The sequence below is a fragment of the Syngnathus leptorhynchus genome, chromosome 10 (genome assembly GCF_054491065.1).
Source record: "Syngnathus leptorhynchus isolate UIUO chromosome 10, UIUO_Slep, whole genome shotgun sequence".
Classification (NCBI taxonomy): Eukaryota; Metazoa; Chordata; class Actinopteri; order Syngnathiformes; family Syngnathidae; genus Syngnathus; species Syngnathus leptorhynchus.
The window spans coordinates 7,430,435-7,454,740 of NC_141204.1; the positions used below are offsets into that span (position 1 = coordinate 7,430,435).

Consider the following 24,306-nt stretch of genomic DNA (forward strand, 5'->3'; position numbering starts at 1 on the left):
ACCATCTAAAAAAAAGGCTTCCTTTACAAAGGTCAGAGAATGTAAAAGCAAAATTTGTGGGGAAATTACGTTATGTTCTTTGCTGTGCCCAAATAAAATCTTTTGGGAATACATCATGATTTCCACCCATAAACACAAAATGCCCATGTTGCAGAAAAAAAAAACAGTACTGCTGTCCCGCATGCACTCACATGCACCTTTGTGCAAGGTCATAGCTACATGCAATGCTTTTGGAATATAGACAGTTTTTATTTTCACTTTTGATTGGATGTCAATGAATATAGCTAAAACATACTTATACAAGCAATAATCACTACTTTTGTCCGGATGCACATGCGCCTGCACTGCATCTCATGTGATGGAATTTGATCTAATGCAATGATAAGGATAATTATTCACAGTCCTGATTGACACCATTAGAGAGGTATTTGTTTAAAAAAAAAAACACATAAGCAATCAATTAATCAATCATGAGTTGGGCTCTATTGCCCCTAATCTTTCATTCTGACCCCCCCCTCCGCCACACACACACAAATACAGGTTTTTATTTCCTTTGAACACGGCGATTGGTTTTGTTTTAATTTGGTTTAGAAAGAAACTTGCATCATCCGTTTTGCTCAACTCAGTCTAACACATTTGGAGCTGAACAAGAAATAGACACTCTATTTACTTTAATGGGCCATTAAGAGACATGGCGGGCCCAGCCTGGCCCTCGGTCCTTAAGTTTGACACAGGTTTAAGACGCTAATTAGTGTCACTGACATTTTTGGCTCTGAATTGTAAACTACAACCATAATTAGATGAATTCATCTTTGATATTGTTATTAATTATTGTAAGGGACGATTTCCTTCTTTCTTTTATTATTTTGGTTGTTGTTATAGTTAATAATCTTGCATTGGATCTGCAATCTCCTGGTCGGTGTATGTAACACGGCAGAGTATAGTATAGTCCAATCATCCCTGCAGCCACCTGAATCTCCCCCCGGTATCCGCTGCGCATGATGCCCCTGCAGGGCCTGCAGAGAGTCGCATAGGAGCGCCACCTGGACGTCCCGGTGCAGACTCCCGCAGTATGAGCCGTCTTGTCTTACCCCTTGTTCCAAGAGAGTCCGCAGTGTTATGATCATTCTGCCGGAGCGCACGCACGCACGCACGCACGCAGGCAGCCAAGCGGGCAAGAAAGCAGCCGCTGCCCGAGCTGGTTCGTCCTTCCCGGGTCTGGGGTACCACGCACCTCCTGTCCGTTTATCCTCCGTACCGTGGGGCCGTCAGACGGATTAGTTGCATCGGCGTGGCTGATCTCTCGCTTCCCGTCATTGGTGCTGCTGACTTGATGCCGTCAAGCCGCATGGGTTGATCCAATTATGCGTTTAGCGTCGAGGTACTAATAATAGAGCAAATTACAGGTTAAAAAAAAGTTGTGACTTCTAGGAGACGCTGGTAAAAGAGCATTTGATCAGGGGGGCTCCATGACCGCTTTGACGCCGCCAGCCTGGAGGTCTGCGCCGAGGACGAGCCGCGCATCACTGGGAGACGTCCAAACAGCGAGACGATGATCGGGTGGATTATTTTGGATGCTCGATGGTTGTAGCAGGAAAGACAAGCACACAAAACAACACTGCTGGGTTACATATGTGACCAGGTAAGCCTGCAGTAGCATGCATCTTTAGACACCTCACTTGAAATCCAACCCTGTGAGATCCTCTTGAAGCATGACTCTGCCATCAAGCCATTTATGTTGGGGTATCTATCATATATTGTTACTAATAAGAGGAAGTTAGAGGTACATCCAATAAATTCCCTATTTCCTAAACAGCATCATCTCTCCTTCATGAGACTGCTGATTGTAAAGTAGATTAGGGATGTCAATAACATGGTACAGTTGTTGGCCCAAATCTATATGGCACAGTGTTAGACATCTTAAGTGTTAGAATAAAGTCCCTGGTAAGTGCAGGAGAAAATAAACAAAATGTCATGGGGGAAACAGTCTTAAACTTGAGTTCTGAAAAGTCACAACACAGTGTGTGAATGTCTCATCTTCAGTGCACCTTTTAAATTATTTTGACTAACAATAATAAGTTTCTTATAACTGTTCTGGTGCTGTTGTATACTGACAATCCCTCTGACATGAGTAAGCGTTTAATAAGGGTTATAGTAATCAGGATATTGAGATATGAATGAGGATTATAACAACACTGCCATTGGACCGGTTAGGGCAGGAGTCATGAAACTGTGGGTTGGGGTTCAAAATAGCTTCCTGGTTAGTTTTAATTGGGTCAGAGAAAAATGAGACACACCATTTCTTGATTCATAATGAATGCACTTGTGTATCATGAGTTTATGCACAGTCACATAATATTAATCAGTTGATGTACTTTTAAGGAGGAACCAAAGTTAAGTTTGGTCCTAAACATGTTAAAGGCACCATCATTCAGAAAGATTCTCTGACAAAACAATATCATTTTTTTAATTAACCCCATATTGAATCAAAGAAATCAAACCAAACACCTTTCGCATTTCTTCCATTGTATTTGATCAGCTTCATTTAAAAACAACAGGGAACTGTTATTGAATTATGCTATGTTAAATTGCAATGTGAACGTTTGATTTCCTAGTGCTGCCTTACAAGCATGAGATGGCAAGCGACCACGGGATCATGTCACAAAGCAACACCTCCCTCACAGCCAGTCGGAGGTCACAGCAAAGCCTATTAGGATTTGGGACAAACAAAGACAGCAGTGGGCAGGGAACTAATAGATTAAGACAGAGTGGGAAACCTATTTCCCGATAGGGGCCACTTTTTCAAAGTCCTTTTAGGGTCATAGTAAATGATCTAAAACAGAATGATGAAGAAATTGTATCAGTTTCTGTACTATAAATATTTTTTAGCTTTTTTTTTTCAATAATAATGAGTGGTATGGAGGTGCTTTGTTTTGTCTTCTGACTACTATTGTGGCAAATAAATGATGATTTGGGTATGTGCACAATTTGGTGAGTCACGTTGAGGTTATCTTGAACATAACAGAAAATTACTCACATATTTCAACTGGGAAAAAGTTTTAAGGGTCCAGAAGGGACCCATCAATCAACATGTGGACTCGTGGTTAGCCGGCCATATAGAAAAAGGATGGATGCTAAGAGAAATGTTAGAATGACAGGGTGAGCAAAGAATGTACTGAATTGTGACCTTCTCCATCCAACAACCTTTTACAGATTAGATAGCGCACAAATGTGGTTGTGGGCCATCCATTATTGTGGCTCAGGGCTGTGTTTGTGTGTGCTCAGGTGACACGCTTGGAATGTGGGCAGGATGAGCAGCACATTCGTCACATTAGCGGAAGTACTGGAGGCCCGAGGGGGGCCTCTGCTGGAGGAGGAGGTGTGGGCCTTGCTGCTGGCCACTGCAGCGTGTTTAGTGGATGCTTCCGATAAAGGTAAATCACCATCCAAATGAATATTTATCATTCATAGTTGCACATGCAACACTATGCATCTGCACTACCTCTCCTCTGTGTGAAGCAATAGGCATTATGCTGGTACTTTTGTTTCACCAGGTCAAAACAATATGTGCAATATCATAAGCCCCACCTCCTTGCTGCTGTCAGCTACCGGTAGCTTAGCATTTAAGAATTGTGGCCTATCAGAGGAGGCGTCGACCTTCACTGCTCCAGAGATGCTGCAGGGCCGTGCCAGCTCAACCAAACCTGCCATAGAGAGGGTCAGTGCACATGTCATCAAATGATGGGAATGATCAAAATACTGTTATGATTTTATATAATAACGTAATGGGCATGTGAAGTAAATAGCATGCGATATCTGTGTGTAAAAGAAAATGAAAGATGTTTTCCTTTGGTTGATTTTTCTTGCACAGATGCTAGTGTATTCTCTGGGTATGACTCTCTACTGGTCAGTTGATTTTCACCTACCTCAAAATCAGGTGAGATTTCATTATCCAGACAGCATTCACAGCGCTACACTTCTCCCACATTGTATATTTCAAAATGCATTTCATTAATTTTCCATCAAAAGTTTAGTCGACTTTATTGAATACCCAGTAAAAAAATAAAATAAAGTTGTTCCAGTAAGTTGCAAGTCATAAAACCGTCGACTCCAGTCTGACTCAAGATTTGAAGAAACCATCTAAGTCTTCAAATTCTGTTTCTAGAACTTCAGGGAGGTTGAGTATGATATGGTTTGGAGGTAGGCTGTAACATAAAATGTGGAAAAGGTGAAGCAATGTGACTCTTTCTGAATGCATCACTGTACCCGGTATAACATACTTGATTTTTAACATCTCCTCTCAGCCAGTCCAGTTGAGCGACCATCTCAACAGCCTCCTCCTCAGCATGTGTGAGGACGTGTCCCATCGCAGGCAAACTATCAGCTCCATCCTGGAATCTTGTGAGTGTCGTCAGAAAGCCTCTAACTTGCCGCCATCTTCCGACGTCATCAGGCAGCTGGTGGAGGAAGTCTTCAGTGAACCCGTGAGTCTGTACCTGTGGGCCCTTTTGGTTTGTAGACTGTTATCTCACCGGTCCTTATTCTCTCAGATGGACCATAGCTCTGACAGCAGCTTGCCTCTGAGTGGGCGGAGCCAGATGATCAGAGAAAGGCTTCATGGTGAGTCAGTGCTGGAATCCAACTCATTCAACCACTTGCTCTCTAACATGGAAGCCTTTGCACACAGCACACAAATGTGAGGGTAAGGATTGATGGGTATACAGTATTTGGACACAAACAGTGCAGCAACACATGTAGACCGACAATGCCAACTAATATTACTTCTGCACTGAGTAGCTGAGCCAGTCTCCTATCCAGCATAGTCATGTTTGTCTTATTCTGCCTCTTGGTGACCAAGGTATGCGCACGAGAATGAGCAGCATTGAATTAAAGCAGAAAATGTGAGATCAATGTTTTTCCCCATTTAATTATGTAACTACTGTATGTTTTTTTTTTTTTAAAAGTATAATTTTTACAAGTGATCATTTTCACATTTAAAAACGTTTTTAATTTTCTCATTTAAAAAACTTTTTAATTTGGGAGTTTTGAACGGGTCAATGGTATTTGGGTAAAGATTTGTGATCATGTGTTTTAAGCTATGAAATGAGTTGTGAAATTAATTAAACTCTTCCATAAATTTTGCCAAAACCTGACCTCAAGCAAATTGCTTCTTCTATAAAATGTAGTCTTTATCAAATGACTGTTCAGGTCGACAGGATTAAAATCTTAACCTAAAGCGAATCTGGGATTACATTCTTTCTCGAGACTGTAATCGGATACCAACCGTGAGCTTTAGCTCACCTTCTTTCAAATAAATACAGTCTTTTCATCATCATCATTATTAAATCTAATCTGTTTGACAGGAAGGCGAGGGCCATTTCCAGACTTTAGTGAAGGTTGTCCAGAAAGCAGAAGATACTCAACTGACTCGGACTCAAAATCGGGTAAATTCATCTACATATCACATAATTTGAAAATATTTTTTCCCAATTGAAAATAATGAATGAATTAAAAAAAGTGTTCCTGTGATCATCATAAAAAGACTATCTGCACATTCTGACATTGTCATACAGATGCCAAAAGAAAAAGTGAAAAACAATTGTGTTGACAACCATTTTGTTAACTCCTGTCGCTAAATTCTATTTGAATTTGGTCTTCCTCTTGAAGCTGTCCTTCCAGGGTGTTTACCTCAGAGATCTTGGAAACATCGACCAAGAAGCTCACCCACACCTTTGTACCAGTCATCTTTGGAAAGGCAAGAACTAAATTCCATTTTGTCTATCTTGCATGCGTGTCTGTGTTGACCTTGAATGTTTTCAACTTTTCCACACCCACCTCTTCCCCCTCGTAACGCAGGCTCCCGCGAGGGGCTCGTCACAGGGACAGCACTTGCAGTTGGCTCGGCCGGAGCCCCCACCACGACGTTTCTCCTAAGACACCGGGCAGGTCTCACAGTCCTTCCATCACCTTCAGCGAGTCCTCCATCAGCCTGAGCCAGAGGAAAGCTAAGGTAAGAAGACATAAGCTGATAAAACCCGTTCATAGGCTGACATACTATACATGCATGCAAGGAGGCTTTAATGAGGACATACATGAACATCTGCTAAAGCTATTTTTATTAATTTTCTGTCATGTGGAGATCATAGGAAAGGCTAATGGGGGTTATGCATATGGGGAACTGGATGTAGGTATTTTTGAAGGGCACTGTGTATTATTATCAACTCTTTTTCTTAACAGGCTTTAGGTCCGGAGTTTATCCGAATGGCTGACGAACAGCATACTGTTCTTGAGCTTCCGGGATCTATTGTGGTAAAATAAACGTATATTTCTCTGACGGTGTCAATCAAATGCGTCAGGGTCTATAAAAGGTATTCGTGTGAATGTTGTGTGCTTCCTGTGCAGTCCAGAAAGGGCCGCTTGTGTTCGTCTCAGAGAGAAGTGACGGTGGTGCTACCGAGCGGACAGTACGTGGTGGTCCGTTGCGATACCAAGTCCCGTGCGAGAGATGTGTTTGACATGGTGGTTGCTCACGCTAACCTAGTGGAGCACTTCTACTTCGGTCTTGCCTTTCTTGACGGTACAAGTCATCATGCATTTAGTCGATTTAAAAGTAGTAGTATTTATTCTTGCTTTTTTTTTTTTGTATCTGTGTTGATAAAAACAAAGAGTACGTTATTTCCCTGACACTTTTAAAAAATTGTGTACGAAGAAAGAGATTTGTTTCCATCATATTTGAAGCATCTTTCCATTTTTTCAGATGCTGAATATTTTTTTCTGGACCACGAAACCAAAATCTCCAAAGTTGCTCCGGATAGTTGGAAAAAAGGGCAAATACTTTCCTTTTTGGTGTTTCTTCGAGTCAAATTTTTTGTGGATGATATCGCCTTTGTTTTGTAAGTACGAGTTTGCAGTGCCATGTCACAAAGATTCTGCTTCTTGCTTGCAAACGTTCACCTGCTTTCTTTCACCTCCAGGCACAGATTGACTCGCCACCAGTATTATTTGCAGATTCGGAAGGACATCTTAGAGGATCGCATGTACTGCAACGAGGAGACTGGCTTGTTTCTGGCTGCCCTTGCCCTGCAGGCTGAATTTGGGGATTACATGCCAGAGGTATTGGACGCAAGAAAAACATTTCTACTTTTGATTTCAGTTGTCAAATCAGTGCATTGTTTCTCTTAGTTGTATGGAAAGAGTTACTACCAGCCAGAGCACTATGTGTCAAAGAGAATGCTTGAGAAGCTGGCTTTGCCCAATGTGAAGGATGAGCTGCCAAGACTACATGCCAGGCATGCTCCCATGGGACCTGAAGAGGCTGAAACAGAGTATCTCAAAGTGCGTTTAAGTTTACAAAATGGCCTGGCACTATCGCTTCTTTTATCAAACTAACCTCGATTTTGCTTCTGTTCAGATTGCCCAGCAACTACCAGAATACGGGGTTATGTTCCACCGCGTGGGCAGAGAAAAAAGGCCTTTGATTGGTGAATTGGTTTTGGGAGTCTGTGCCAAAGGAATCATTGTGTACGAGATGAAGAATCAGGTCCGGAGCGTCACCAGACGCTTTCTGTGGAGGGAAACAGACTCGATTTCCACTGGGGTACAGAGAATTGTAATAATTGTCGAAATGTGAGATTCATTTGGGACGTCAATACCGATCAATACATAAGAATCATTAGTATTTGTAATATATTACTCAACCTTGATTTGGATTTCCTTGCAGAATAATGGAAAATAACAAGTAACATTTTTCTCTTAGTTGAATTTGAATTGAGAGAGAAATTTCACAATTGAGTCATTTTGGTATACTATATCAATTTAAAAAAAATTGTTGGGCAAATTCTGTAATTTTTAGAATCTTTACCCAAAACATTTATTTTTCCTGAATATATATTTATTTGCATTTGTATCTGGTAAACCAAAATATTTGACAGAAAAGACAAAAAAAACACATAATACAGCCAGCACTAAAGCATTACTGTGAATCTTTTTTCTCTCTTCCTTACCATTCTTCAATTTAAACAACGTAAAATAAGTACATGTCCGACTCATGTGATTAACCGTTTCCATTCTCCAGCGCCGCAAACTGATCATCGAATGTGGCGGACCAAGCGGTAAAAAGCACAGTTTCATAACGGAGAGCTCAAAAATAGCACAATACCTCCTCAACCTCTGCTCCGCACAGCACAAGTTTCACAGCGAGATGACATCGCGACAACTCAACCACAGTATCATGCCAGGTAAAAATTGAGAGAACATCCAAACTAACAATTGCTCTTAAAGTGACACCAACTATTCCCTTTCCCCCCTTCAGATGAAAACATGTCCGTCTATACGGATCGAAACCTGAACCTAAAGCGGATCTCATGCTCTGAGGGTATGCTGAACCACGTGGGTTTAGCCCCGGGTCAACCAGATCCTCTGTCCAAATCTTGCGAGGACCTGAGCGCCAAACTAGAGGCTCGACTCCGCCACCAGAGAGAGATGAGGCGGGAGATGAGCAGGGAGCTGAACAAAGAACCTCCGGAAACGGGAGAACTCAGGGATTTGAAAGAGCGTCCTTACTGGAAGTAATGACATACTATATAATATCAGTCTCTGTCACTTGCAAAATGAAAGTTCATTTTCTCTCCATGTGTTTTTAAAGTACGCCAGAGTCGATGCCAAGAATGATGTCCAGTGTCTCACTGCAGAAAGACTCGGATACTTCTTCTTCTATACGAGGTGAACATTTAAATATCATATATTAAAGGCCATGTTGGAGTAGAGGAGTTGCTGAGTCAGGCTAAAATTTTTAAACCATTACTCATATATTTAAGCGGTATCAACCTTTACTAATTTGCACCTTCTTGAGCATTTTGTTGAACCTGATGATTTATTATGGTTACCCTGAAAACTACAGTTGGCAGTTGTGAGAATCCTACAGTGTCCAATTTATCATTTCTGTTCAATATTCACAGTTGACACACCTACTAGGTCTCCACCAGAAAGAGAAATCATCTGTGTAAATCTCAAGAAGGATCCCAAACTTGGCTTTGGTGAGTTTTTCACAAAGCGTTTAGACATGAGCGGTGGTTTAAAATTCATGAGAAGAGAGCGACACTTACCTGATTCTTTAACTGAGGACTTTTGTCTCTGATCTCGTTGCAGGTTTTGTGATTGTAGGCGAGGACAATACAGGTAAACTCGACCTTGGTATTTTCATTGCTTCCATTGTGCCAGATGGACCTGCGGACAAAGACGGACGGATTAAACCAGGTAGGACTTAAAAATACATGCGACTTACATGGGATTCATATTAATTGAGATTTTTTTTTTTTTTCCCTAGGTGGGCGTCTAATTTCCCTAAATAAGACAAGTTTGGAAGGCGTAACATTCAGCGATGCGGCTGCCATCTTACAGAGTAGTCCTGAAGAAGTGGAGCTGATTGTGTCCCAGCCCAAACGTAACATGCAGCTATTAAACCCATACATTAAATGTCACAGAACTTGTCTCAATGTTTTTTTTTTTTTCTATGACCAGAATCTCTGAAAGACAGCAAGAACTCCTTGTGCCAGAGCACACTGGGCTTGGCATTGGAAAGGAGCTTTGGCTCTCAGACCACCTTAAGTGGCACCGAATACCGACACGCCATGGATGAACTTGAGGAGGCCATCGCTCTGTCCAGCATGGCCACGCCCAAGCAAAACAGGAAGTTTCACATACCTGTAGTGCGAATACATGACGCACAGGTTAGTACAATAAAGACCATCTTCATATAAAGTTGTTTTTGCTGAAATTGAAAGTTTTTTTTTTCTTGTGTCAGGACATGTGTTCTAGGTCTCCCTCTATCGTAAGTTTAAAAACTGGAGAAAGGTTTATCGTGGAGCTTAAGAAGAGCGGCGGGAGTCTTGGGATTAGTGTTGCTGTGAGTAGAAAAAAAGCAAAACAATTTGCTTATTTTATTTCAATCTTTGTGTGCTCTGAGCAGCATTTTTATGAGCACACTTTGTTTGCGTGGCATTGATTAATTATGTCTTAAAAATAGGGAGGAATCAACACAAGTGTGAGGTATGGCGGCATCTACATCAAGAGCCTGGTCGTTGGAGGTGCTGCTGAGCAGGACGGTCGCATTCAAATCGGTAAGTTATTTTCATTGGTTAGCTTTTTTTTTTTTTTGGGGCTTGTTTGATTTGTTGTCAGCCATGTGTGGGGACAGAGACAGTACGTTTCTACTTGTTTCTGCTCCACTTACCAAGATCACCTCAGATTTGATGACATGTCCGTCAAACACCGTATGCAGAAATGCACAAACACACACGTTAATGTATTGACGCCGCTAATGATGACGATGATGAGATTGCTGTGTTTGCATTTGACAGGTGACAGACTGCTGGAGGTTGACGGCTCCAACCTGAGGGCCGTGTCACACCGACATGCTGTCGAGTGCCTGAAGCGGACTGACGAGGTTGTCACGCACACACACTGAAACGTGCATTCAGACACACATCATAGACAAGAAAAAGAAACGTGTCGACTAATAACGCGTTGTGATAGGTGGTGAACCTGCTCCTGGAGCGGGAACCAAAAGTCATCTTGGAGCCCAGACCCGACTCGCCCCTCTCACCCTCCATCCACAACGCATCACAAACTCAGCCCTCCAGGAACGAGGTCTCCTTGGAAACAACCTTGAGTGGACGAGCTAAGGACTACAGCTTTGTGACTGATGGTGTGTGCGCTCACCAAAGCAAAAAAAAAACAAACACAAAAAGTATTAGAGACACACGCACAGACAGGCCTGAGGTAACTGTGAGTCATCTGACAGTTACATTGTGGTGGCTGTCAGAGTCATCCAGGGCTGACGTTTCCTTTTTTCCCCTGAGACAATTCACGGTCCAAGTCTGGTTAGAATCACAGTTCACTGCCTCGACATAAGGGTGGCCTAAAACTTTTGCACAGCACTTTTCAATATATCATCATATAACCAGAATGTTTTGCATCAGAATTCAAAATGACCCGCTTCATGAACTTTCCCCAATTCCTTTCCTAGAAAACACGCATGAAGTGATCCTGAAGAAAAATTTGTCAGGTCTAGGCTTCAGTTTTAACATTTCCCAACTCAACTCGGGGCAAGACCGCGGCAGCGTGGTCCGTATCAAGCGTCTCTTCCCGGGTCAGCCGGCCCATGAGAGTGGTCTCTTACAAGAAGGGGACATCATTCTGTCTGTCAACAAAGAGCCTGTCAAGGACCTTTCCTACCAGGTATTTTATCTATCAAAGTACTAATGGTATCGGTGCTTGGTATCGGTATCAACGAGTAAAAAAAAGTAGCACTAACACTAACTATTGGAATGTGAAAACATTACTTCTCGTGCTGTTGTGCCCAGCGGAGGAAATTATTTTAATAGGCTTCATTTATATCATCCGATGAGCCGGCATGTGTGTTTAAAAAAAAAAAAAAAAATGCCAATGAGCGCCAGTACCAGGCAGTGCAGCATTGGTTCACTAATCTTTTAATCTAATGCGACCTAAAATAGCAAGCTGGTTGTGTCACAGTGTTTTGGTGTGTTCTGACAAGGAATTACTGTCACACAAACACGGGAGTACATCTCAGGGCATGAGAACTAACCTGAATTGCCCACACTGTTTATCTTTGCTACCTTAGAGGGTTTTGTTCCTGCTACGAGGTGCTTCTTCTGAGGTTCATCTCCTGATCTGTCGACCCGGCCCAGGAGTGCTGTACGATGCTGATGACAAAACACTGGTGAGTAAAAATGGAACTTAACGGACATCTCATCAGCCAAAGTACTATTTTAACTTGTGTTTCTGTGTTAGAGTCCTGCACCCACCAGGGACCTCCGATCCCGGTCTCTGGACATCCGTCTCGGGGACGACTACAGTCAGCTTCTTAAGTTTCAATTTGATGTCAACATAGCTGCTCAGAGTACAGCTCCCACCCTCGAGGAGGAGTTCGACGGCACAGCGGAGAAAAGTCCAGAACCTCCAGCAGTTCCAAGATTCTTTGAAGGACAAGAGAGGGAGGTGCAAGGCGAACAGACGCCTCCATCTTCACCGCAGGCGGGGTCACCTCCCGTACCATCTTCTCCCACAACGCCTCCGACGCCAATCTCGCCGGCCTCACCCGCTTCTCCCGCATCACCCGTGTCGTCTCCAGTCTGCTTTCGACCAGCTCATCAAGAGTTGCAGGTGACTGTCGAGAAAGCAGAAGAACAACAGGAAGTAGAAACAAAAGCGGCAAGCGAGGATGGGGAGGAGGCCGTTGCTGCAAATTCAACCATGATATTTGACGTCTTCCCTAAGACCACTTCAAACTCCGTGTATGCCAGGTAGCATTGTTTTATATCGTAATTATTTCTGGAATTTCTCAATGACCCCCATTAATAAATTTGTCTTTGTTAGCTGTTGACTAGATTAAGCAAAACAAACTGGAATTAAAATATTCCTCCTTTAGGTAGAAAACAAAAATGACTGTCTTTTCTTTGCAGTGGTGTTCGAGAGGAGGCAGATGGAAGTGTGACCTACTGCCTTGTGGGAAACGGACTGACCATAATGGCAGATGAGGAGTATTTGACTATCAGTTCCACTCTGGAGCCTCAAGCAAGTTTTCAGTCCAATCAGGCCACTCAAACGCCATCATCAAACCTCACAAGCCTCAGCTCGCAAACCCAGACCACTTCCTCGAGTTTTTCCCAGACTTCCAACACTCTGTGTGGTCCATCACAGACCATGAACACTCCAAGTTTCCCTCCGACTTCTGTCACTCCAACTCATCTCTCTCAGACTTCTATCAATCCATCTGTTACATTGTCTAGTTTCAGCTCACAGAACCCAAATACTACCATGACGCCTCTTAACTTCTCATCCGACACCCTGACCACTTGCGCCCTGGCACACCCGTCTCAGCCCCTCACGACACAGCCGTCCAAATCCAAGCAGCACTCGCTGCAGCAGGGACAGCAGCTCCCACTGCAATGCAAAGCCCTCCCAAAAAACATCAAGCCGTCGACTGCGGGGCTCCCTCAAAATCCTTCACCTCCACCGCCAAGCCCCATCACGACCCAGATAATCTCATCAACGCCTCTTTGTGTCAACGCACCTGCTCCCATCTTTCCACCTCCAATAGTACCTCAACCCGTCCAGAGTCATCCACAACAGAGAGAAGAACTGGAGCGGAAAGAAAAAGAATTCAAAGATGAGGAGGACGATGAAGAGGATGAAGAAGAGAGTAGGCGAAAGGTCATCTCCAAAAATCTGTGCTCTGACAGATCCTTCACAAAGAAACGAATTGTTGTGTCATTTATTATTTGTTTGCTGGTTTGCAGGGATTTGTAAAAGAATTTGAGTTGACTGTCCTTTTAACCAAGTCCAGGAGTGGAAGCTTCGGCTTCACCATCACCCGAAGCAAACTGGACAACTGCTACTACATCCAAGAAATACTGGACAACCCAGCAAAGGCAGATGGACGCCTCAGAGCCGGAGACCGACTTATCACGGTAAATGCCGACTTATTTGAAGGCCTTAGTCGCTCTGCTGATTCTATTCATCTGTTTGAATCATCTCCAGGTAAATGGACACGATGTTACCAACGTGGCAGATGAAGTTGCCATGACGATTCTCAGGTCCTCTCCCAGGAGACTCAGTATGACCCTGGGCAGGGCTGTTACCAACCTGGTAGCAGCTCCTTCTTGTGACAGCCTACCTGATATTGTCCTCTACAAGACACCTTCAGGACAGCTCGGTAGGACCACCGTGGGTTTTTCATTCTTTCTTGTTTTGAGAGGGCAGGACTGCGGAAAATCTCAACCTGGCAATTGTGTCTGCTTCATCAAGGCATTAAACTGACTGGTGGAATTGGAAGCAAATGGCAGGGCATTTATTGTCTCGAGGTGGTGCCAGGCTCCCCTGCCAGCGAGGAAGGCACCGTGCAACCCAACGACAAGATCCTCTACATCTGCGGCAGGTGCACTCTGGGAATGACCTTGGATGATGCTGTCAAAGCATGCGAGATCGCCCCACGTAAAGTCAAACTCAAAATCCTGAGGTCCGTGCCTAATCGGGGGTCCAAATGGAAAAGAATAGACTAGATACACAAACCTGAGTGACTCACTCTGTTGTTTTTATCTTTCCTATGCTCCAGAGATGACCAGCCAGTGACGCCCAAGGCCAAATGGAATGGTGAGAAGTCTGTGAAAGATTTATGAGATGATTTCATCTGCTTCAGTAAACCTAAGGACAAACAGGAAGAGTTTGTTTGTTAGAAACACAGATGCTGGGAAACCCACATGTTTGGGTTTAACTAAATGATCATTTAAGTTCAATCATTACCAAAATACTTTGAAGGGGAATGAAGTCATCATCTGTCTGAACTTTTTTTGTGTGTGTGTGTGTGTGTGTGTGTGTGTACTTCTTTTACAGGTCTGTTTGATTGGAAAAAGGACAGGAAGTTCTTTGCTCGTTTTGAAGAGCCTATCTCTCCTGACAAAGAATCACCTCCGGAAGATGGTGAGATACTCCTCTTATCTTTGTCAGCCCAGCATATCCTTCCACCAGCACGTTCTTGTTGCTTTGTATGTGCTTATATTGTGAGTGTGTGATACCAACAGTCGTGCAGTCCAATACACCAGTGGAGGCCAGAAGCTTGCTAATTATTCATCTCATAGTCTCTGGTGGTCTTTAGTCCAGGTGGTTTGGTTGCTTGGTGACAGTTTGGCGGCAGATAGAAGAACAGCGGACAGCGTCATTTTAAAAAGACCTCGTCTTGTTCACCTGTCATAGAAGAGGCGCATAGCTTTCAACGCTTTCAAAAACAGACTACCTGAGAGGTTCTTTGTGGCGTCGTCGCTGCAATTTCATTGGTTTCAATTTAAATCAATGAATCATTTTGGTGCTGAACTTTGGATGTTAATTAGCTTGGATCAAACAAACCAGGATCAATATTTGTACTTTTTTCTACTTTTCCTGCTGATTCATTCCTAATCTATTGCTGTTTTTTATTTCCCCTGCAGTTGAAGTTGTCAGTAGGACTCTTAGCAACTTCAGATGTCTGTCTGTGGCTGAACAACAGGATGTAAGTGTTCTTTCTCTACACTACATCATTTTGTGTTTGTTGCACATTATGTAATGTGAGAACACGAATGCCACTTTTCCACTGCAGAGGCGAGGTTGTTTATCAAAATGGCATTTGGAATGCAAAACAAAAACTATCAAACAAAATGTTGGGGCTTAGGGTTAGGTTAAAATACTGTTTTGGCATGCGTGTTAAATATGTGTCATTTCCAGCTATTTATTTCCAAACGTTAGTGACTTGAATTTTGTTTGGAAAAAATAGTACTGATTTGGTTCTGCCTATGGAAATACGATGAGTCGACTCAAAACTGTGCAGAGGAAAAGAGACATTGCGTACAACAATTTACAGAAGACCAGCGGTAAGTATTTAAGATGACAATTTCAGATGTTCACTAATAACAGTTCCTCTGTCCCTGCAGAGTTGCATTATGCAAGTAGAGTTTAGCAAACCAGAAGGAGGCGGCCTTGGTTTTGCTCTGGTTGGTGGGACCAATGGCAGTATGCTCAGAGTGAAAGAAATCTGTTCTGGTGGAGTAGCTGAGCAAGATGGCAGGTTAAGAGTTGGAGATATTCTTCTGGAGGTAACGTTAACAATTCTGTTTGGAAAAGTTTTCTCTCCCGACCAAAGATCAATCCCGACTGTGTTTAACCAGGTGAACGGTGTCATTGTGTCGGGGCTGAGCCACAATAAGGTGGTGGATATTCTACGTAAAGCGGAGGGCACCGTGCAGCTCACCATCTGCAGGGACATCCTAACCTATTCCGAATCACCGACACCACCCAACATGGCCACGGGGGCCGAAGCTGTCCTAGCTGAGCAGCCAGCTCCAGTTACCACCTCCGATGCCTCTTCCTCACCTGACGCCATGACAAATAAGCCAGTGGAGCACCCCCCTGGTAGGCTCTATAAAATCCACTACAAGCACTATAAAATGTAACATTGGTTTTCTTTCCATGCTGTTTCAGAGCCAATTTCAGAGTGTGTCTTTAACGAGTGTGGTGTTTTAGTCACGACGCCACCTCCTCCTCCACGACATCTGACTGTGGTAATGGATGAAACGCCAATTATTGAGGTGAACACACAGTGGAAGTGAGATGAAGTCTCAGGAGATTTGCTAAATCAAACATGATCGTGATATCTTTACAGTAGGATGATTTTGTGCCTCATTTTAATGGTTGCAAACTTTGCCTGTTGGTCGGTGTACTAGGAGAGCTGTGACAGCACACCTTCTCATCAAGCTTGCTGCCCATCACTGAATGTCACTGAAATGTTGCATGGAGCATCTGACAGGTAGTAACTTCCAAAATTTCCCTTGTACTTTCCAGCCATTTGGCAGATGCAATCATGGGTTCCTAAATTGGCTTCCTCGTCTGTTTGCAAGAGCTATCAAGTCTTGTTTTTTGCGCAAACCCCATTTGTAAACGGGGCCCTCTCTTTTTTTTTTCTTTTTCTGGAGTTCCCATAATCACCACAAAGCGGCAACAGAGAGCAATGAATAAGCCAGCTCCGGGAAGCAGATGCTTGAATTGATGGGGGAATCACTATACTAATAAACAAGGCAAATATGTTAAAACTAAATTAAAATCACAAATGAATCCCTTCTATGCCTCCACTTCTACCCCACTACAAAAAAATAATAGATGATAAACAATAGATATTTTAGCATGGTGTTGTATACTGTATTTTAGATGGAAAGGTCGCAGGGAAAGGAAACTCAGCCTTGCATGATCTCAACTGGTCCTACCTACCGAAGAATAAAAATGGTGTGGTCTCCCCCCCTGCCTCCCCCAGGAAACAAACTGTGAGCAAACTGTTGGACCGGTCGTGCAGAGGCATCCGGAAACCAGAGTCCGATGGCTGGAGCAGCGAAGAGGAAGATGACAATGTGTTTGATGCAGATGCTCACCTAAACAGCTCACCACAGATAGGTGTCCAACTCTCTATTCCTTTATTTATTATTGTTATTATTATGAATTTATGATAAAGTACTGTATATTTTATCCTCTGTCCAGGTCCGCCCATCGTATCAGAGGAGGAACTATCCAGTTTAGCCCTCATTAACCCATCTGGAAGCAGCCCGTATTCTGGCTCCAGGGTCAAAGCCATCATCCAGATTCTACAGCATCAATTAGACCAGCAGGAACTGGTCAAAGAATTCATGGTGGGTTTCACGGAACACTGTCCAGAAAATTTTGCTCAACGGGACAATTCTGTTCATATGTGTTAACATTGTTACACATGAATGTGACTTCAGGCTCTGGAGCACCTAAAGCCTTCTGATGACTGTGTGGTGGGAAAAGCCCCTGAGCACAGAGACAAGAACCGCTACAGAGACATCTTGCCCTGTGAGTCACTCACCATTCAACATGAATTAATTTTCACCCACCACGGTCTAATTAGAATTCTGGGACACTTCTCTTAGATGTCGTCCAAGAACATAAGCAAAACATTTTGTAATTACTATAAGAGATATAGGTCAATGTCTTTTATAAATGGAGTAGCTTCAAGGGCAGACAGACAGCAGACATTACGTGCTGTCATTCCAATTATGGGCTTCACAGTTAGAAAGTCAATGTGAGGCAAGATAGCAACTAATAAGATACAAAAACATTGTGATGTTCGTCCAATGTAATTGATATTCAACAATTAATTCATTTGAATATTTTTGAAGCATATGGAATAAAAAAAAAACTCCTGTGATGAAGGCGTGGTTGCTTTACTGTATATCAACTTCTCCCAACTGTTTCCGCCATGACAAGGAATTTAGATCCACTGCAGACAACCGGAACAAAAAACAAAACAAAAAATAGTCAAAGCATATGTCAAAGCGTGGCCCCTTGATGTATGTGTCTGTGTTTTTACACAATCAATGTCTAGGGCACAGAAAAATAAACACGAGATAATTACATAGATAGATAATTTGTCAGGGGAAAAAAAAAGAGAAAGCAAAATCACACTTGTTTATCCATATTAAAACAAACACACAGCACATTTACTTTATAGCCTCCAGAGGTTTGTTTTGGGGGGGGGGGGGCTGACGAGGGTTAGAGATGAATGAGCATGCTGACAAAGATAGTGGGCCTCAGTGGAATATGGCTGACCCGCACCATATGCCCTCTCCTTTGCTTGTTTGTGGATACAGCAGATTATTCAGCGATCCAATCCATTCCTCATATCTAAGCAAGAGCAGCCAAGTCATCAAAAAAAACAATTTTGTTACCTCAAGGCTGTTTGCTGATTTTTATTGAATTATTGAATACAAAAGATGACAGAACCCAAGAAATTTCAAGACTCTGTTGCATCATTGGAATCACTCCAAACAAGTCAATGGACACACTGCAACACTCACTCTGGTTCTGTTTCCTCTTTTCCAACCACAGATGACAAAACTCGCGTCACCCTCGGGGAGAAGCGCGACTACATCAACGCCAGCCACATCCGCATGCAAGCGGGAGGTGAAGAGCTCTCCTACATTTCCTGCCAAGGACCGCTACCCTCTACGGTGGCTGCCTTCTGGCAAATGATCTGGGAAAGCAAATCGGACGTGATTGCCATGATGACCCAAGAAGTGGAACGAGGACGGGTAAAATGTCACAAGTATTGGCCCGAGAAGCCCAATGAGCCCCTGGACACGGGCAAGTATCACGTCCACCTGGTGAACCAACAGTGCTTGGAATATTTCCATATTAAGGTCATCCACATGGTGGAAGCAGAGGTGAGACACGTTCAAGACTTCAACAATCCAACGTTCTCCTCGCACCCTAATATGGATTGAAATAATTCCAGACATCCGAGACCCACACTGTCCATCACCTGAAATTTACGCACTGGCCCGATCACGGCGTTCCGCACTATTCGGAGCAACTGCTTCGCTTCATCTGCTACCTACGTTCGGTGCACCACCAGGGGCCCATCACGGTCCACTGCAGCGCCGGCATCGGACGCTCGGGTGTCCTCATCTGCACCGATATTATCCTCAGCCTCGTCGAGAGGGATTTGCCTGTGAGTAACAAACACTTAACTCGTGATAAGATTTAGCCCGTGTGTGGTATTTTGAATCGCTTACTAATAAACAATCGAGTAAACAATTGAGTCATCTGTCTCCTTGCCCTCAGATTAACGTGAGCAACATCGTAAAGGAGATGAGACTTCAGCGGCACGGCATGATTCAGACCAAGGTCAGTGCCAATCGAAAGTTGAGGATTTAAATCAAACCTGTTTCCTAAAGCGAGACCTTTTTCCTCGGTCTTGGTTTCAGGAACAGTACCTCTTCTGCTACAAAGTTTGGTTGGAGGTTTTACAGGGGATTTTACAACTCCATGGCACCAAGTGGCAACCAGAAAGTCCACAGGACCACAAAATAGTTTGAATGGTTGTATTTTGTTTCAATCTCTGAAGGGAATTCTTACGTATTTCAGGCTTAGTGATTCGCCTTATGCCTCTCTGATTGCGTTCGATGTGAGTTTCTCCGTGGCATCTCATTTTCAAATTGTATTTTGTCCGGTAGGAACGCCATTAAGGTTACGTCAGATCATCTTACCAAAGTTTATTTATTATCTGATTAACTCGATGAATGATGAGTTTTGATTTCATTAAGTGCATTCGTACCCTGGAGAGAGCGTGAGGAAAAAGGGCAAAACTATGAATTGTGTAAATCAACGAAAGCAATGAAAAGAATTAAGTGCCTTGGAATCGACCCCAGCAGCGAAACTGTTGGAGAGCACTCGCGAGACCTTTGACTGAATGTTGGCTGTTTTTCTTGTTTAATGTGGATGTTTGCTCGCTCCACATCATAGTATATAAGTTCATGCAAGTCACATTGCAAAGATGCTACACTTGCCCTATTTTATATGAAATCCACAAAACTGTACTTAAAAGCCCTGGCAGATAGCAACATAACGCATTTGAATACATTTATACATTTTCAATTCTCTCTTTTTGCTAAAGGCTTAAATGCCCATTGTTACAAATGTGACATTTGGGCTTTTTGGTTGAATTTGTGATAATAGCCTCTATCTGTATTCATTGGCTATTTTAATACAAAGTCAGCCATAATGCATAGGTGAATGAATGAGAGGTTTACACAATGTACAGTGCAACTAAATAGCTGTTGGTTTGTACCTCGATTTTTTGATGCTTGTAGCTGCTAGAACACACACATGCGCACACACACACACGCACACACACACAGGCCTGTAAATGCTGGTGCGCCGCCTTTTTCCATGTTGCTGTTCTGTATAAACGGCATTGACAAAGAACGGGGGGGTACAAAGTTGACCCAGCAATTGTCTGCCTTAGGAGGTCGTGTCAGAGTGTCCCCTTTTTCAACACCCGGAAAAAAAAAAGTCAGAACAGTTTTCTCGTTTTGCTGCTTTGTGCAAAGCAAAGATGTCCAAAGTCTGGCCCAGTGGCTATTTGCAGCCCGCTGCATGGTTATTTATTATTTTATTTATGATTCTGTTACAAAAATGGCTTAGATTAACTAGGTAGTTAGAAGAAAAAGTTAATAGTTATTTTAATTTAAAAAAAATAACAAGATATCACACTTTTAATTTGATAAAATGACATTGAAAATTGAACATTACAAACTATCACAGTACTTTTTCCATGACATTCATTTCATTTTTTAATGGGTATTTTGGGTTTTAAAAAAAAAAATTGAAAAATTAAAGATTCCCCTTTTAGTTATCATTATTATTCAAACATTTTCCAAATCATGACACAATAACATTTTGCATTGTCATGATGAGATTTCTTATTCCATTTCATCACATTTAACTGCAAAGCATGACTCTTTCCAGTATATTGGCTTCCCTTTTACACGACCTGGAATAATCCCACATTTTTTTTCAGTCCTACTTACAGTATGTACATACGACATTGACAAGGAATGGATATTTTTATGTGAAAGCACACAGTTACTGTATTATTCTGCCTTTACTGGGTTCGGTGTTAAAGCCAAGCGGGTCAAACCCGGTCGTACTCTTAAGGCAATTTTACAGGATCTCTGCGTGAAAGAGGCTACACATTCAAGCACACACACTCTCACGCACACACACCAGCTCCTGTAGTGCATGCACACTCTCAAAGGAGTTGACTTGAACACGATGTGGAATGTAACGAAGCAAAGCAATACTCTCCAAGGGGAAGGTGGTGGTGGTGGTGGGGGGGTTACGGGTGGGGCTTTGGTCAAGAGCCATCACTCTCTGTAATGTGAATGCTTCTCCCTCGACGCTGCTTAACGTCTCCTCTACCTTCAAACAAGAAAGCACATTTGCGGTTCCGACTGTGAGGAAATGCATCGTGTACTGTGAAGAAGAGCAATAGCATCGTGAAATGTACTAATCCTTAATTGCATCGCTGCATATTTATTCAATGGATGGATATCTTGTCACTTGCACCAGCCGCTATGTAACCCTTGACTGGAACCACCTTCTCTTATTAAAGACAATTCTAAAATGTGTGTGTGTGTTTGTAGTTCGCCTTGACACCCCCAACACAGTATAACTCACCTCGAACGAGGCAACAGGCGCACACATACAAGGGAGGAGGCCCTAAATCTAATTCCACTGAGCACCTCTCCACTTTTACTGCAGTCTATACTCCCTCTCGGCTTTTTACTGCAGGGTAAATAAGCCGCTCTCACAGAGGGCTTTGTGACAGCATGGAAATACACTGCACGCTCTGCACACACATGAACCTGATGCTAAGAGAGAAGGGGGGCGGGGAGACGGGGTCGGGGGGGCTGACTCTTTCACTTTCTGCATGTGTGTACAACTATCATTCCTCCCCAGTCAGACAAGTATTATTTAAAATATTTGAAGCATGAGTACTCAAATGTGGACCGCTTTGCAAAGAAGGTAGATAATGGCGCTGATGCAATTAATGTGATATGTATCATTATTGTGCTGATATAAACGGAATACATGTTAGTTCATAACTTTAATAATGGCATTGGAGTTGATAAATGCAATTTAGATCATCAGACACGGACTGACACATAATACAGGTGCGTTATTTGACAAGCAGTAAGATCATTAATTGCAATATTGTACATTCTAACGTGTGCTACTTTTCAACAAAAAAACTTATCAGGTGTAAATTAATAATTACCTTGTAAATGCTTTACAATATATCAACAGCGATGCATTATTTTGCATCCTGGTTAGACGAAAAATAAATAAATGTGGACTCACTCTCTGGCATGCAATAGACTATTAATGACAAACCTGCACTGAACTGGGACCACTTTATAAATGTATAAATTATTGTGACACGGCTTCACTGGGTGAGAACATTATTTCGCACGTTAATTAATGACTGACAATAATAAGTGCATAAAATGTATTTATGGGCACACGATTTAATGCTGATTGACTAGATGGATGGAAGCATGGAGATCACTATTTGGCAGGCAATTGCTCCTCTTACAAATATCCATTAAGTTGAATTCTGAAGTATTGTATTGCCATTGCAATATGAGTAGATGCAGGAACGACTATAAGTGATCTAGAGTATAAATAGCTGAGGGAAATATGGCATTATAGAGGATGTTTATAGGACGTTTGAGTGAGAGGGGGTTGTGATTTAAAGGCGGCCGGGAGGAAGGTGTCGAAATGAGCTCACACGTAAATCATGGAGCTCCCTGTTGGGCACACAGTGTAACACTGTATGCCTAGTGCACACTTCCTCCCCCTGTCAACTTTTACCACCACGTCGAGGGGTGTAATGGTTACGGACCACATAAATGGTGGTAACCGATGCAAACAAGAAATCATCAACATATGTGTGGCTTTATTTGGAAATCCTATAGTGCACTTCCATGTCTTCTCCAATTAAAGGTTTGGGATATAATGCTTAAACTTTTGCACCCATGAAGGATTTTTGGCAACCACAACAGAACGGCATCATAATTGCCTTTGGCGCTTTTGGTGGGTGATTATATATAGTGACTAGAAAAAGTCTACACACCCCTGTTTGAAATGCCGGGTTCTTATGATATACAAAAATGAGACTGAATGAAATGTGATTGGTTAATTCTCAACACAGCTACATCCCCAGTGCAATTCCCCTCTTGAATTGTTTCTTCATACTTTTGATATCAACTATAAGACATAATGACTCTAAAATGGTAAACTTGCCTTGTGATTGGCTGGTGATCCATCCAGGCTGTACGTTGCCTCTTTGCCAAAATTCCACTAGGATTAGCACCAGATCATCTGAAACCATAATAGGGTCACTCATTACTGAGAATCGAATTGATTCACATTTTGTAAGCATTTTGAGCACTTTCACGAATCCTTTCTCAAGTGCATATGTCATTTTTGTGGTTAATTCTTAAAAACGCACACTAACTCAAAACGTTTGACTTTAGTTCCGCTATATTTGCTCAACTTAAAACAAACATCTTGCTGCAGCTTGTTTTCATCCTCCACATTGTGAACAGGATGCTGCATGTAGTCTGCAATGTATTATTTCCTGCAAGTATTTAAAACTGCATCGCCCATTCATCTTGAATCCATTTAAATGGATAAAATCGAACGTGACACTTTTTTTCTGTCTCTGTGCAGATGAGAGAACTCTTAAAGTTAGTATACTTGATGTGTAAGATCAAAAGGAAGACCATAAAGGCTGTCACCAAATCCATATTTTCTTTTCATTCCGTCTGTCTTTGCACAAACACCGGGACCTTGACCAGACTTTTCTGGGTTACGATAAGATTTTGGAGATGACCCCCTCCCAACCACTGCTCGGCCGAAGAGGGCTGACAGTCATAAGCGCGCAGGGCACTCGTGACCCCGACGGGCTCGTCTGTGATGACACCCCACTGACGGAGACACAGAGAAGCCATTCATCCCTCTCCGTCAACAAACCACACACTTGTCAAAGGAAACCAATGATGATTTTTGGTCTCCTCTTGCATGTTCACTCTGAAGTCAGTTGCTTTTAGCTCAGGTTTTTCTGTGGTAGACTGTAAGTGGGTTCTCATATTACACTCAGACTTAAACAACACAAACTAACCCCAGACAGTCAAAATATGAACTTAAATGAAGTTGGATGGTGACAGAGTTGCATGATTTGGATTCCTTTACACCCCTACAATGGTTTTGTAATAATTAGAATGGACTAATAGTAGATATGCAGCTTTAGGATGTGGTTTTACTCAAATATGGCATATGCTATTTAAGAATTATATCAAAACATGTTTTTATATATCTACATACACACACACATACCAACTT

At 42.6% G+C, this 24,306-nt stretch overlaps 1 protein-coding gene across 1 annotated transcript; it reads left to right on the forward strand.

Annotated features, from left to right (window-relative positions):
- Positions 1 to 1,454: 1,454 nt before the first annotated feature.
- On the forward strand, positions 1,455 to 21,204 carry ptpn20 (protein tyrosine phosphatase non-receptor type 20). The gene is made up of 47 exons (XM_085921922.1): positions 1,455 to 1,642; positions 3,286 to 3,434; positions 3,555 to 3,718; positions 3,872 to 3,937; positions 4,305 to 4,484; positions 4,551 to 4,620; positions 5,364 to 5,444; positions 5,668 to 5,755; positions 5,857 to 6,010; positions 6,238 to 6,309; positions 6,403 to 6,577; positions 6,758 to 6,893; positions 6,975 to 7,113; positions 7,183 to 7,335; positions 7,412 to 7,597; positions 8,075 to 8,237; positions 8,312 to 8,567; positions 8,645 to 8,721; positions 8,958 to 9,035; positions 9,148 to 9,255; positions 9,326 to 9,442; positions 9,520 to 9,728; positions 9,803 to 9,904; positions 10,025 to 10,118; positions 10,359 to 10,444; positions 10,534 to 10,705; positions 11,027 to 11,238; positions 11,642 to 11,740; positions 11,812 to 12,323; positions 12,483 to 13,233; positions 13,320 to 13,490; positions 13,561 to 13,735; positions 13,828 to 14,038; positions 14,135 to 14,172; positions 14,413 to 14,499; positions 15,003 to 15,064; positions 15,483 to 15,644; positions 15,717 to 15,960; positions 16,030 to 16,136; positions 16,272 to 16,354; positions 16,856 to 16,992; positions 17,077 to 17,225; positions 17,319 to 17,409; positions 18,445 to 18,779; positions 18,851 to 19,066; positions 19,180 to 19,242; positions 19,323 to 21,204. The coding sequence occupies exons 2-47, from the start codon at positions 3,311 to 3,313 to the stop codon at positions 19,431 to 19,433; spliced, it is 7,266 nt and encodes a 2,421-aa protein (XP_085778048.1). The 5' UTR covers positions 1,455 to 1,642; positions 3,286 to 3,310; the 3' UTR covers positions 19,434 to 21,204.
- The last annotated feature ends 3,102 nt before the right edge of the window (positions 21,205 to 24,306 follow it).

Excerpts from the sequence above, each read along its gene's own strand:
- ptpn20 (XM_085921922.1), top strand. The coding sequence starts at position 3,311 with ATGAGCAGCACATTCGTCACATTAGCGGAAGTACTGGAGGCCCGAGGG. Across the intron at positions 6,578-6,757 it reads CGGTCTTGCCTTTCTTGACG|ATGCTGAATATTTTTTTCTG; the intron begins GTACAAGTCATC and ends CCATTTTTTCAG. Across the intron at positions 13,234-13,319 it reads AAGAAGAGAGTAGGCGAAAG|GGATTTGTAAAAGAATTTGA; the intron begins GTCATCTCCAAA and ends GCTGGTTTGCAG.